Below are 13,699 nucleotides of genomic sequence, written 5' to 3'. Positions count from 1 at the left end.
CCTGGGGGAAAACTCAGAGATCCAATCCAGGGCGGTGGGGCTGGGGGGAGGAGGGCAGTGTGTGTGGAGGCCCGAAGACAATTCTTGGCCCCAGACCTGTCGGGATGGCAACGTCTGCCCTGGGCCAGGGGCTCCCACCTCAGGATGGTGAGGCGGATCTCAAAGCCCGGGGAGTAGTCCTCGTAGCGGATGATCTTGGCGAAGAGGATGGGCGTGACGAAGTTGGCCAGAGTGATGACGATCGAAGGCAGGTAGAGGATCAAGAGGTTCTCCCCGAACACCATCTTGTCAGTTTCCTGGGAGAGGACGAAAAGGGGCGAGGAGGGAAGGAGGCGAATCCGGTCAGTAGTGAGTCGACCTGCAAGGATGCTGCGATATGGCGCCAGGGCGTTAATCCCAAAAGGAGAGGGGGAGGGAGAGAGCGGGAGGGAGGGAGAGGTCAAGCGCCCGCCCTAGAGACAGGCCGGGGTTGGGGGCAGTTGGGGGGAGGGTGACGGGATACTGCTGGTGGAAATGGGCTCTGGCGGAGGGACGGACGTTGGAGCACTGTATAACTGAAACCCAAACACGAACTGCTTTGTGATATTCTATTTCTCGGTGATTCAATTAAAACGATAAAATTTGGCATTAGGAAACAAAACAGGGCAGTCACTCCATGCCCCACCACTGACACAAGCCAGACCAGGTCAGAGGAGTCGTGATCCAGGACCACTGTGGAAGAAAGACGAGTGCGACAGGAACTCGGGAGAGGCTGTGTGTCACCGAGGGACAGTGTGAAGCAGGCGCAAGGCTGGCATAACAGGCTTGGAGCAGCCAAGCTCTGCTTTCAGAGCAAAGCCTTTAGCTGCATGGAGAACGGTCGGGGTTCACACACAGTGGCCTGGCCTCCCTGGGCATGGGGCCAGCCATCGAGCAAACTCAGGGCCAAGGATGTGTGTGGACATTTACAGGGTGTCCTCCAGGTCATGCCTGGACGGGAAGTGAGAGCCCCTTCCCAGGAGGCCTTCGCCATCTTCCCACTGGGTCACCCTGAGGTGGGGGTCATCAGGTACCAGGCGGAGGGGGTCGTGTGCCCTAAGAAGGGCAGAGGCACAGACGGCAGGGTCGTGGCCCCAAGGGACACTGTCATAAAGGGGTGCCATCAAGCAAACAGGAGGGGTTTGGGTTTTGTTTTTTTGTTTGTTTGCTTTTTGGGTCCCACTGGCGATGCTCAGGACTTACTCCTGGCTCTGCGCTCAGGAATGACATATGGGATGCTGAACCCAGGTTGGCCGTGTGCAAGGCAAACGCTGCACTATCACTCAGACCCAAACGGGAGTTCTCAAACCATTTATTCTAGATGAACTGAGGTCCCAGATAGTGAAAGAAACTGACTCTCGATCCTGAAAATTGTGGATTAAATTAAAGTCTGGAAATTGTGGATTATATCCCCAGGCTAAAAACCTGAATCCGGATCTGGGAATTCCATGAGGAGGTCTCCTACTCTACTCTGGGTGTTTTTTCATTCCTATTAAAAGTAGAAATTAGCCAGAGCGGTTGCACAGCAGGAAGCGTTTTCGCCTTGCATGCAGGCGACCCAGGCCCGATCCCCAGCATCCCATAGGGCCCCCTGAGGGCCACCAGGAGTTCAGAACGCAGAATTCCTGAGTGCAGAGCCAGGAGTGACTCCTGAGCATCACTGGGTGTGGCCTCCCCCGAAATAGGAGCGGCGGTGGGGAGAGTGGACAGCACGATAGTACAGCAGGGAGGGCATTTGCCTAGCACACAGCTGACCTGGGTTCAATCCCGGTGTCCGCTGAGCACCACCAGGAGTAATTCCTGACTGCAGAGTCAGGAGTAACTCCTGAGCATTGCTGGTGTGATCCTAAAAACAAACAAAGTAGAACCCTGACTTGGTCCTGGGCATCATATGATCCCCCAAGCACAGAGCCAGGAGTAGCTCTTGGTGCTAACGTGGCCAAGAAACAAACACATACATCGTGAATGTGGGCATGGCCTCTTCTGCGTGTCGGTTCTCTGTCATCTCTGCTAAACTCTCACCCTCAAGGTGCAAGATTGAATGGGGCTGTTCCGCCTTGGCCGATACACCGTGCGCTTGCCACAAGGCCCCCCAAAGCGGGCGAGAAATGGACTTTCAGGGAGACTTAGTGTTTTCATTGCCTTTGTTTTGAGGGCCACATCCAGTGCTGCTCAGAGGTTGGTTACTCCTGGCTCTGTGCTCAGGGGTCACTCCTGGCGGTGCTCGGGGGATGCTATGGGTACCAGGGATGGAACCCCAGTCTGCCACATACAAGACAAGCATCCTCCCTGCTGGGCTATCGCTCCAGTTCCTTTGCCTTTTTCCTTTTCTTTAAATGTTTTTGGGGCCCCAGCTGGCAACGCTCAGGGGCTTATTCCCAGCTCTGTGCTCAGAGATCACTTCTGAGAGGGATGGGGGTGGAGGCCGACCCTCCGGAGTACCAAGGAAGGAAGCAGGGTCCGCAGCATGCAAAGCAATTGCCTCGGCCCCTGCACCAGTTCCTGGGCCCAGACTCACTTTGTTCATGTGCTCTTGCGAGAACACAGTGGCCTGGTAGATGGCATAGAAGCAGGCGGCCAGGAGGCCCAGCACTAAGGCATTGAGGAAGAGCCTCAGGGAGTAGATCCGGAGCTTCTCCTCCGAGGTCCTTTCTGCAATTTTCTGCCGTATTCTTTCTTCTTCCAGGTCGGCCTGGGGATCAGAGCAAAGCAGTTGTGGTAGGAGGAGTCAGAATCCACTGCACCAGCTCCATTCATCTCTCCTCAAACCGTCTGTCCCCCAAGTCCCTCCCCAGAGGACCCCAGTTGCTTTAGGGCCCGGCCGGGGAGGAACTGGAATTAGCTTAGCAAAATGTGAACACCAAACCTCTTCATGACATTGTTGGGGACGGGAGTGGCCCTGGTCATACTAGATAGAGCTCAGGGGCTACTCTCAGCTCTGTGCTTGGGGAAGGGCAGGGGCCAGGGGGCCATCACGCTGTGCCAGAGATTAAATTGGGGTCAGCAGATGCAGGGTGGGTGAACACCTTAACACTCACTCTCTGGCCCCGTGACATTATTTGAAGGCAGTGTGTGCTATTCCTTTAAACCAGGATAATTTTTTGGGGGGGTGGGGGCAAAGGGGGTTACTTGGTGATGCTCAGGGGTGACTCTTGGCTCTGCACTCAGGAATCACTCCTGGCAGTGTTCAGGGGACCCTTATGGGATGCCAGGGATCGACCCGGGTCAGCCGGTGCAAGGCCAATGCCCTCCCCGCTGTGCTATGGCTCCGGACCCTAAGCCAGGCCCTTCGACTTGACCGTGTTCAGCTTTTGTTTCCGTTCTCCCCTCTCCACTTCCGACGAGTCTGCTTCTCCTGTGGCCGGTCTCTCCCCAGGTTCTCTCCTGGCTTCTCCTGCTCCGAGGCCGGCTCCTCTCTGCAGACACCCGCGTGGGGCTCCCCCCAGCCGGCCCACCCGAGACTCACCCTGAGCTCGTAGCGCAGGCTGCTGTGCTTCAGCTCGGCCATGCTGCGGTTGGTGATGCAGAAGTCCCAGCCCGCGAAGACCTTGTTGCAGTAGCTCTGGAAATACTCCTCGCTCCGGATCAGGTTGATTTTGAACCCTTCCACGGACCTGCCCCATGCCCAGACGGACACCTTTCCTTAGAGAAATGCCCCGTCCGGCCGAGGCCCCATGTGGGCTCTGGCCGAGAGAAACAAGCCACGTGTGGTGGCCGTGTCCTGCCCGTGGACAGGGTCAGGTTCTGGATCGTTCCAGAAACAGGGACTAGCTAAACAGGTGTCTCAGTGACACTCAGGGACAGACACCTTCCCCTCTGGGTTATCTACCTCCCGGAATGCCTGATTCCTTGATGCAGCCAGGGGGTCCTGCGTGGCACCAGCTTGCCTCTCAGGAGGGCACATGGCTAGAACTCTTATGGCTCCCCCCACTCCATACACATACACATACACACACACACACACACACACACAACACACACACACACACACACACCCCTCCTATTCCTGCCCCAGGGCCTTTGCATCAGAGGTCCCGCTTATCTCTTCTGGATCATTCATCCACCTTGTCCCCTCGGCCAGGCCCAAATCCACTCTTGGCTTCCCCATCGCCCCATCCAAAGCTGGCTCTCCCTTCCAGTCTGTCTCTCTTATTTCCTTTACTCCCTGGTCCCAGTGAGTCAAAGCCAGGTTTGGGGCACACCTGGCAGTGCTCGGGGACTACTCCTTGCTCTGTGCTCAGGTCACTCCTGATGATGCTCAGGGAAGCATATGTGGGAATCAAACAGGCTAGTCACATGCTGGGGGGATGCCAAACGCCCTGTCCTAGTCCTTCGGACCCCAGAGTTGGCTTCTGCCACTGCTAACCAACAGAGACCTGGCCAGCATGCAGGCCAGGCCGGGGGGCAGCACTGGTGAGGTTGGCAGCAGCCGAGAGGACGCTTGCTCTCAATCAGGTTCAATTTCCTTCAGGGCTGCACAGCCTCCAATACACACAACCGGGCCTGGCATCTGCCCACGGCTGGGGCCACGTCCCCCAGGGTCCCGGCCCTCCCCCAGACTCCCGCCCCTGGAAGAACATGAGAGAGCACATGCTACCTTTTCACGATCCAAAGAAGGCTCAGGCCCAGGTAAGCAATTGTGCTTAACAAATAAGCCAGGGAGAGGTCGTAGGTGAAGTTCTGGAACCTCACCCTGTCGATGGTGTAATGGCCATAGAAGAGGCTGGTGTCCTCAAGGAAGCCCTGTGACAGGAGAGGCCGGTCAGCCCGGGGAGGCCACCGCTGGGAACCCACACTCCAGTGTCATGGAACATCCCCGAGTCCCCAGGCCCTAGAACCACTCCGGAGGCCCGTGGATGAACGCGTGGTCAGCCTGTGAGAGGCAAACACAGCTAGACCAGAGCGTTACCCAGAACGTTAGATGCCACGCAAAGGGTTCCCATCTGGGTACCGGCCACTGGCGAGACTCCTAACATGAAACCTCAAACTCATAAACCTTCCAAAATACTCCTTAGAAATGAGACCCCCCCCCCCCCCCCGCAAAAGCACCAATAATGGTAACAATAGTATAATAATAAACATGGGCTGGCAGGTAGACCCTTGCCTTGCACACAGCTGACCTGGGTTTGATTCCAATCATCAGCCAGGGGCCCCGAATCCCACCAGGGGTGATCCTTGAGCACAGAGTCAGGAGTGAGCCTGGAGAAGTGCCAGTGTGTGTGTGTGTGTGTGTGTGTGTGTGTGTGTGTGTGTGTGTGTGCATGCCCCCCCACTTACACACACACACACAGAGCCAAAGGGGGAAAAAATAATACACAGCTGGGGGTTGAGAGATCGTCAAGAGTTAAGGTTCCCATACACAGAGTCTGATTTGGCCAAAATAAGGAATGAAGGCTCAACACTCTATCAAGGATGGACCCAGACATGCCGACTGTGAGACCAGAGTCCACAGAGGAAACGATTCCACATGCAGGAAATGTCACAGAGATGCACTTCAGAGCCCCAAGGGAAGCCGACGGTGCCTGAGGGGTCGATAGCAGTCAGTCTGTGAGGCAAACACAGCTATGACCAGAGTGTTATGCAGAACATTAGATCCAAGCCGAGGGTTCTCATCTGGGTATCAACCACTGGCGAAACTCCTAACATAAAACGAAACCCCAAACACTCCAAAATACTCCTTAGAAATGAGACCCCCCACCGAAAAACTATTGATAATGGTAATAATAGTAATAAGAATAATAAACATGGGTCGAGGAGATAGTATGGTGAGTATGGTGAGTAGACACTTGCCGTGCACACAAGCTGACCTGGGTTTGATTCCTGTTGGGGGAGATACTCATGATACCGGTTTGCTTTCTTGGGTTTGGGCATGGGATTAGGCCACACCCAGGGGTACTCAGGGGGACCCTATGGGATGCCAGGATCGAACCTGGGTCGGCCATGTAAAGGCAAATGCCCAACTCTCTGTCTCTCTCGACTCTGCACCCAGGGATCACCCCTGACAGTGCTTGGGGAACCCTCTTGAGATGCTGGGGATCGAACTGGGGTCGGCCACATGCAAGGCAAATGTCCTACCCTCTGTACTCTCTCTGGCTCCAGTTATATTCGTATGTTTTCTGAATTAATTTCTCAGAAGAAAAGAAACTAGAAACAGAAGATTCCATAGTCTCCGGCTCCCTTCCAGAAGGTGGGGCCCACAGACCACCAAAGCCGCAAAACCACCCCGAGTTTACAGCAGGAAATTGATAGCAGTGAGATCTGGAAACAACCCGAATGCAGAGTGACCAGGAGTGAAGACAGGTGACCTCAGGATACAGGGTGACCCCCTTCAGTTGTGCCTCTTGGGACAGTAGGTACGGCACTGGAGGGGGTGGTGCTCAGTGGGGCAGGTCAGATGGAGACAGATACTGGAGGAGGACATCTGGGGGCTATAAAGTAACAAAGCACTTGGGGGCCGGAGAGACAGCACAGTGGGTAGGGTGCTGACCTTGATGCAGCTGCCTGAGTTCACTTCCTGCCATCCCATATGGTACCCCAAGCCCACCAAGAGTGATTCCTGAGTGCAGCGCCAGTAGTTACCCCTGAGCTCAGTAGGGTGTGTTCCCCCTTCCCCCGCCAAAAAAAGGGAAAAGAAACAAAGGACAGACAGACAAGAACATACACAGCCTTTGACTTCAACCACAGAACTGAGGCTGGCAGGTTGGGGGTATGAGCTGAGAGGGTCTAGTGGACTGGGGTGGCAGGATAGTGGCATTTGGGTGGTGAGACTGGGGTGGAATCACATCGCTCTAAACATGGGTACTCTTGTAAACTAATGCTGCCTCAATTTTAAAGGTTAACTAAAGAAAAAATCACAAATGGGCTGACATAAGCTTGCCTTGCACGTGGGTGACCCGGGTTTGATCCCCAGCATGAGATTAGGGTCCCCTGAGCACCACCAGGAGTGAATCCTGAGTGCAGAGCCAGGAGTAAGCCCTGAAACAAAAGCACAAAACACTTGCCCAGCAACACGAGACCTTTTATTGAGCAGGCTGATACCCATCTGACGGGGGCAAAGGTGACCTGGGGCCTGGACAGGAATTTGGCTGATTCAATCCTGAGGGTGGCTCAACCATCTTCCACAAAGACAACAATGATTCAGTTTCTCTAACCCTGTCAAGCCTATTTAGTTCGAGTAGTTAAAAAAAACCTTGCCAGGCTCTGCCGTGCGGGCGAGATACTCTCGGGAGCTTGCGGGGCTCTCCGAGAGGGGTGGAGGAATCGAACTCGGGTCGGCCTCGTGCAAGGCAAACGCCCTACCACTGTGCTATCACATATTCGACATGCCAAACACAGTAACAACAAGTTTCACAATGTTACTGGGCCCAGTGAGCAAATCAATGAACAAGGGGAGGACAGTGCTACAGTTAAAAAAAAAATCCAATACTGGCAAAATAACTCAGAAAATTATCTTGGATATGGTTGCTTGTTTATCACCCAAACTTCACTGAAAGCCAAGGGCCAGTTGTGGCTATATCTCCTAGTAGATCTTTCCCCCAAGGAACATTTATAGGGTGTGGACAGCTCCAAGCGGATTTCCCCTGGGAGAGGGCATTAAAAAAAAAAAGGTAAAACTCAACGAGGAATAACTTTGTAAATCACGGTTTCTATTTTTCTTTTTGGGTCACACCTGGCGATGCTCAGGGGTTACTCCTGGCTCTACACTCAGGAATTACTCCTGGCGGTGCTTGGGGGACCATATGGGATGCTGGGAATAGAACCCAGGTCGGCCGCATGCAAGGCAAGCGCCCTACCCGCCGTTCTATGGCTCCAGCCCCCAATCATGGTGCTTTAATCAAACCAAATTTCAAAAGAAACAGGGCAAGGCAAATCTGGCCTTGGATGTCCACTGCAAGACCGAGTCTCCGTGCAATTTTTCTGGAAGGGGGTGGGGGTACGGAGTAAGATCACATCAGCAGTGCTCAGGGGCGACTCTTGGCTCTGTGCTCTCGTGGATCACTCGCAGAGGTACCTGAGTGACCCTATGGTGCTGGGGATCAAACCGGGGTTAGCCACATGCCAGTTAGGTGCCTTGACCCCTGTACTCCCTCTCCAACGCTGGCCTTTGTACTGCCTCTGCCTATTGGACAGGGCGTTCCCTGTCGTCAATGGCACAGTGGACATGTCAACCCCTACCTGACAATTTCAGTTCTGGGAAATATGAGATTCAAGATGTAGGCTGCTTTTTCAATCAAGTGAATAGATAAGTGCTTTCTTTCCTTTTCCTTTTGTTGGGGGTGGGGACAGGCTGGGTAGCTGGGGGTGTTTCCAGGGATGAGATCCGGGTCCTCCACATCCCCAGGCATGCTTGCTACCAGGAAGCCAAATCCTGGCCAAAATGCAACACTTTCTTTTTGGGGTTGTTTTGTTCACACTCAGCGATGCTCAGGGGTTACTCCTGGCTCTCCATCTCGGAATCACTCGAGGGAACATATGGGATGCTGGGGATTGAACCCGGGTCAGCCGCGTGCAGGGCAAACACCTTACCCACTGCGTTATCGCTCCAGCCCCAAAATGCAATGCTTTCTACTCACCTTTTCAGCCAAGTTTGGAAGCTCAACAGCCTGGCACCTCCAGACCAGAATCAGAACTCTCAGATTTTTTTTAAAATCTGTTTGCATTTTGCAATATTTTTGTTTTTGTTTAGGGAGATACATCTGGTTATGCTCAGGGCTTACCCCTGGCTCTGTGCTCAGGGATCACTCCTGGTGGGGCTCAGGGGACCATCTGGCGTGATGGGGGTCAAACGGGGGTCAGTTGTGTGCAAGGCTAGCACCCTGCACACTGTACTATCACTCTGGCCCAGAAGAAAACAGTATTTTAAAATCCTTTCGAAAGTATTCCGAGAAGGATAGGGTTTGTTCTATGTTTCAATCAGGCTGGAATCAACACACTTTGTCTGTTCACAGCACAGAAACTCAGAGCCAGGAGTTACTCAGGACTTACTCCTGGATCTGTGCTCAGGAATCACTCCTGGCTGGACTTGGGAGACCATCTGGGGTGCCAGGGATTGAGCCCAGGTTGCCGTGCACAAGGCAAGCATGTTACCCTCTGTACTATCACTACAGCCCCTAAACTTTTTTTCCGGGACAGAGGGGCTCCCTAGCAGTGCTGGGGGGGGGGGGGTCCAGGGATGACCCCTGACAATGGGTGGTGCCTAGGACCCAACTTGAAGCCTCCAGGTTGCTGGGCCTGTGTTCCAGCCCTCTGAGCAACCTCACCTGCCCCGAAATCAAGAGAGTCACCAGGACTTAGGAAACTCTTGGGCGTGTGCCTGTACACATGCAGTTAGGGGAGACAGAGCTCTGCGGCTCCAGAACCCCAAATGTTAAGGTGCTTCAAAGTCAGGGAAATGAAATTCCCTCCAGGTTTTCACCGAATGGGGGCAGGGAGGCGGGGGAGGGGCTGGGGCAGGGCCAAGCAGGCCTCAGAGGCCCAGAAGAGGACAATGACCAGAAAAGACACATCCTACTCCCTGGACAGGGGCCTGGGCTGGGGAACACTGGCCCAGCCGGAGTCCACCGACTCCTGCTTCTCTTACTGGTTCTCATGGCGACGGCAGGGTTGGGCTCTCGCAACGGGCGTTCAGGAAAACGACATTTCCGTGGCCTCGGAGTCAGACCCTGGGGGTGCCAAGGCAGAAGCCTGTGAGCTACTCACTGTGCCTGAGAGCAAGTCTATGATGTAGCTGTAGAAGTAGATGAGTCCTGAGCTGCTGAGGGGGTACACCCTGCACTGGGCATCTGGAAGAGACGAGAACAGACGAGCATTGGGGGGAATGCCCACCATCCGGGGCTCCCTCTGCACAGGTGCAGGCACAGACAAGGGCACAGGTGAGGCCCAAGTGCCGGTGCACGTGAGGGCACAGGAGTGTGCATGAAACACAGCATCGGTATCTGCACATCTGTGGGTAGATGCTTGCATCACCAGGATTTCCTATCTGTGGGCCAAACCCCCAGCACACCCAGTACCGAGCCTTTTTCCAGTACAATTATCCCTCAGCAACTGGAGACAGAGGCTTCTCCTCGGTTTCCACTTAACTCCAGCTCTCTTGTCTTCATTAGTCTCTCCTTTGGTCATTTATTGTTTCATTTGTGAGTGGTATCAGGGATCCTACCTAGGGCCCCACAGTTACAAGTGCTTGACAGTTGGGTGACATCCCCGCAGTCCCTGACTCGGCTGTTTGTCTTTGACTCAACCACCCTCCCCACTCTAAAGCCGCTGCCGTGGCCCTCGGCATGTGGGCCAGGCCCGGGGACTGGACTCCAACGTCTCGCCAACAGCAGGCACTCATGTGGCTGCGTGTGACCATGGCATGCCAGGAGCCAGGAGCCGCGTTCCCTTTGGGAGGAGTCGGACCGTGGACCGCGATGCACGAGAGGCCTGCCAGCCCCAGCACAGAGCTTCCCTGGACGGCAGCCAGCGGGGGAAGGGACCTGATGGGAACACAGCCACACCCTTTGGTGGCACTGCCCTCGGTCACTTGTGTGTCCCTCGCGCAGCACTGGAGCGGCCACGGAGGCAGGGAACGGCTCGAGGCTGGAGTGTATGCTCGTCTCCCAGAGCCCTAGGCTCAATCACACCTGGCACCACAAGGTCCTCGGCACCCGCTGGGCCTGCCATTCACTGCCCACTCTCTGGCCTTTCCCAGGCTCTTCACAGTCTCCTTCACCTGGGCTTTCGTGTCCCTCGGCCTCCAGGGCACCGGGGCACTGCCACACAGCACTGGCTCCTTGGCTGAGAACTCTCAGATTCAGCTGGGTCTCGGGGGTCGGGGGGGGGGGGGGGAGCGCAATGCTCACGTCCACCTCTGCAGGGGACTCCCTGACACGTGGAAGCAGGACAGCATAGCCAGCTGCAGCCTCACAACCAGTCCTGGCCCGCCCACCCCACCCAGACGAATTTAGAGAGAAGGACGGTTATTGTCAGAGCCCCACCCAAACGGACAAAGTTCATGGGGTAATGATTAGCAAAATCACCAAGGGGAGAGGCACGGAGGACAAAGGCAGTGAGGATGAGGGGAGAGACACTAACTGTCCTTCTTAACTGTGGGAGGGCAGGGGACAGGCAGAAGTGCCCGTCATGGATTCACACGCCCAGTCTGAAGGTCTGTCTCCCCAGAGTCGCCCAGCTCGCAGCCAGCGGAAATGAAGAGGCAGCAGAGGCCAGAACAGCACACGGCTCTCCTGGAAAACAGCAGCACGAGAAAATAAAAGCTGCTGTTCCCGGGGTTTGCTTGGGCCAAGCACCAGGAGCAAGTGATCTGCATGTGTTACCTTGTCTCCCTGCTCACTTTAAATCCTGAGCATTGCTTGATCACTTGGTCACTTGGCATCCCGTTATTCATCGATTTGCTCGAGTGGGAGCCAGTAATCTCTCCATTCATCCCTGTCACGTGCTAGTGCAGCCCAGTGGCGTCTGCTCGCCCCAGGAACACGAAGAGCCTCAAACCGTTCGTTCAGGGTCTTGACGAAGAAGTCTGACCATCTCGTAGGTGTGTGGCCACGTGTTCATTGGACGCCTCGTGAAATCTAGTCGGTAATGGCTCTAGAGCATTGCTTAAATCATAATTTTCACATCAAGGCACCAGATAGTACAGGGCTGCGGGCAGCTACACTAGTGGGCCTTTGCCTCCTGCTTGGAGCATCATGACGCTGATGGTGCCCAGAAGGGGCAGCTCCATCAGCCCAAAGGCAACATGGAACACAGCGTGCCAATGGAACCAACTCATCCTCCGAGGCCCCGCGGTGGCCAAGTGACTTAGGATCCGGCCACTCACGTGCAGACTGCCAGGATGCGGGAGGGGGCGGCAGCGTCACAGAGGCACTGGGGGTGAGCGCCTGGCTGTGCACTCACCCACATCTTTGGAAGGGATGAGCACGAAGCTGCTGTTGGTGATCTTGTACTCGGTGAGCAAGACAGGAAGCAGGACCAGAGTGAAGATGATCAGAAAAATCACCGAGTTCAGCAGCACCAGGAACCGCAGGAAGGAGAAATAGGATTGGATCCCGGTGCCAAACTTCCCTGGAGAACAAGAGAGACTCAGCACACATCACCGGCCGGCGGTGTAGACGCCACCGCTTCCATGCAGCCCTGAGGGGTGTACATGCAGGGTAGAGCACTTGCCTTGCACGTTTGATCCCCAGGTCTGATCCCCAATACTGCCCCCAATTTTTTTCTCCCTTTCTTTTTCTCTCTCTCTCCTTCCTCTCTCTTTTAATTTTATTTTATAAGGGAGTTCACAATATTTGATTATATTTAACATTCAGACACCAATCCCACCATCATTACACCCTCCCACCATCATATTTTGGATGTTTCCATCCCGAACCCCAATCCCTATTCCAAAACAGAACCTAAATTGAGTCATGTGGTGCAGTGCTCTTGGAGTACGGGGAGGGTGTTTCCATGAAGTGTTACTTGTCCTCAAATGCAGCCGCATGGTCCAGGAATAGGTTCACTTGTGGGTGAGACTTGGCCCTCGGAGAGCAGCCACCAGCATGGCGGCGGTTGAGTTCTGGAGGTATTAGGCTGCTGGGCTGGGTCCCTTGGGGCGGGGAGGGCTCTCACCCACCCCACTTTTGGGGCGCCCCAAGTGAAACAGCCTGGCGCAGGGTCCATCGATGTAGTTATGGCGAGCGTCCTGTTATGTTCCCTTCCAGGAGAGAAGTCCATGCGATCTGGATGGTAGCCGGTGTTGAGATTATCTGGCACCAGCCAGAGGTGGCTTATGGGCGTGACTGCTGAGTCACTGGAGACAGAGGGATGCAGGCAGAAGATTCTCTTTCTCTCCCTTTCTCCTTCTCTCCCCTCCTCAGCTTTTGGGCCACACCTGGTGCTGTGGAGGGGTAACTCCTGGCTTTGCACTCAGGAATCACTCCTGGTGAGCTTGGGGTTGGCAGGGATCGAACCCCATTCGGCTGCTCATTTGTTTTCTGATACACAGCCCGCCAGGGAGCACCCCAGCCAGAAATATGTGCAAACCTGGGTCCTCCTAACAACATGGACCGTCATGAAGAAGTGGGAGGGAATGTGAGTCACATGTATGTGTCAGTGTAAATCTGGAGCCTTGAACTTTTAAAAAAAATTTTAGGGGGTATGGTGCCGCCAGCAGGTCAATCTGTACCTGTGAGGCGAGTGCATCAGCAGCCTCATGGCGCCTTCAGACTTCCAGATACCCCAAAATTGCTGCTGTGCCTTTGGCCAGACCCCAAAAACTTGGGGCAATGTTTACCAAGAAGGTAAACGGCCAAAAGTTAGGTATGTGGGAAACACACCCACAAACCACCTCCGGCTCAGCTGTATAATTGGAGGCAAGGCCTCTTTGGTTCCTGATTGAACTGCTTAATGGCCATGATCCCAGAGACTCAGAAACGAATCTCGGAACCCAGCGGCTTTAGGTAGAAATGCGTCCGGTCCCTGCAGTAGGTTACCGGTGCTGGGCCAACCCAGGTGGGAATAGGTTTCGTGCCTTGGCCTGTTCCCTCTGGCGGCCTGGTGGCCACTATCCTTCAGAGGCTACTGCACAGTCAGATTTGGGCCCGCAGTGACAAAACTTGTTGGGCCTCAAGGGAATGGGGGGGGGGGGGGGAGCCGTGCCTGTCCTCCCCACCCCAACAAGACCCCAAGTTATTGCCCCATG

General features: G+C 54.8%; 1 protein-coding gene across 1 annotated transcript in view; it reads right to left on the bottom strand.

Moving 5' to 3' along the window:
* TMC7 (transmembrane channel like 7) overlaps positions 1-13,699 on the bottom strand; it is a 28,179-nt gene that overhangs the window by 10,830 nt on the left and 3,650 nt on the right. Inside the window, exons 3-8 of the mRNA XM_056138904.1 lie at positions 11,914-12,081; positions 9,718-9,800; positions 4,616-4,761; positions 3,485-3,632; positions 2,537-2,710; positions 139-296 (exon numbers count right to left, since the gene is read on the bottom strand). Of these exons, the coding sequence (XP_055994879.1) occupies positions 139-296; positions 2,537-2,710; positions 3,485-3,632; positions 4,616-4,761; positions 9,718-9,800; positions 11,914-12,081 (877 nt within the window). The remainder of the gene's footprint in view (positions 1-138; positions 297-2,536; positions 2,711-3,484; positions 3,633-4,615; positions 4,762-9,717; positions 9,801-11,913; positions 12,082-13,699) is intronic.

The sequence above is a fragment of the Sorex fumeus genome, unplaced genomic scaffold (genome assembly GCF_029834395.1).
Source record: "Sorex fumeus unplaced genomic scaffold, SorFum_2.1 ptg000130l, whole genome shotgun sequence".
NCBI classification, from domain to species: Eukaryota; Metazoa; Chordata; class Mammalia; order Eulipotyphla; family Soricidae; genus Sorex; species Sorex fumeus.
The sequence above is the reverse complement of the archived record's forward strand: the minus strand, read 5'-3'. Positions and strand labels throughout refer to the sequence as shown.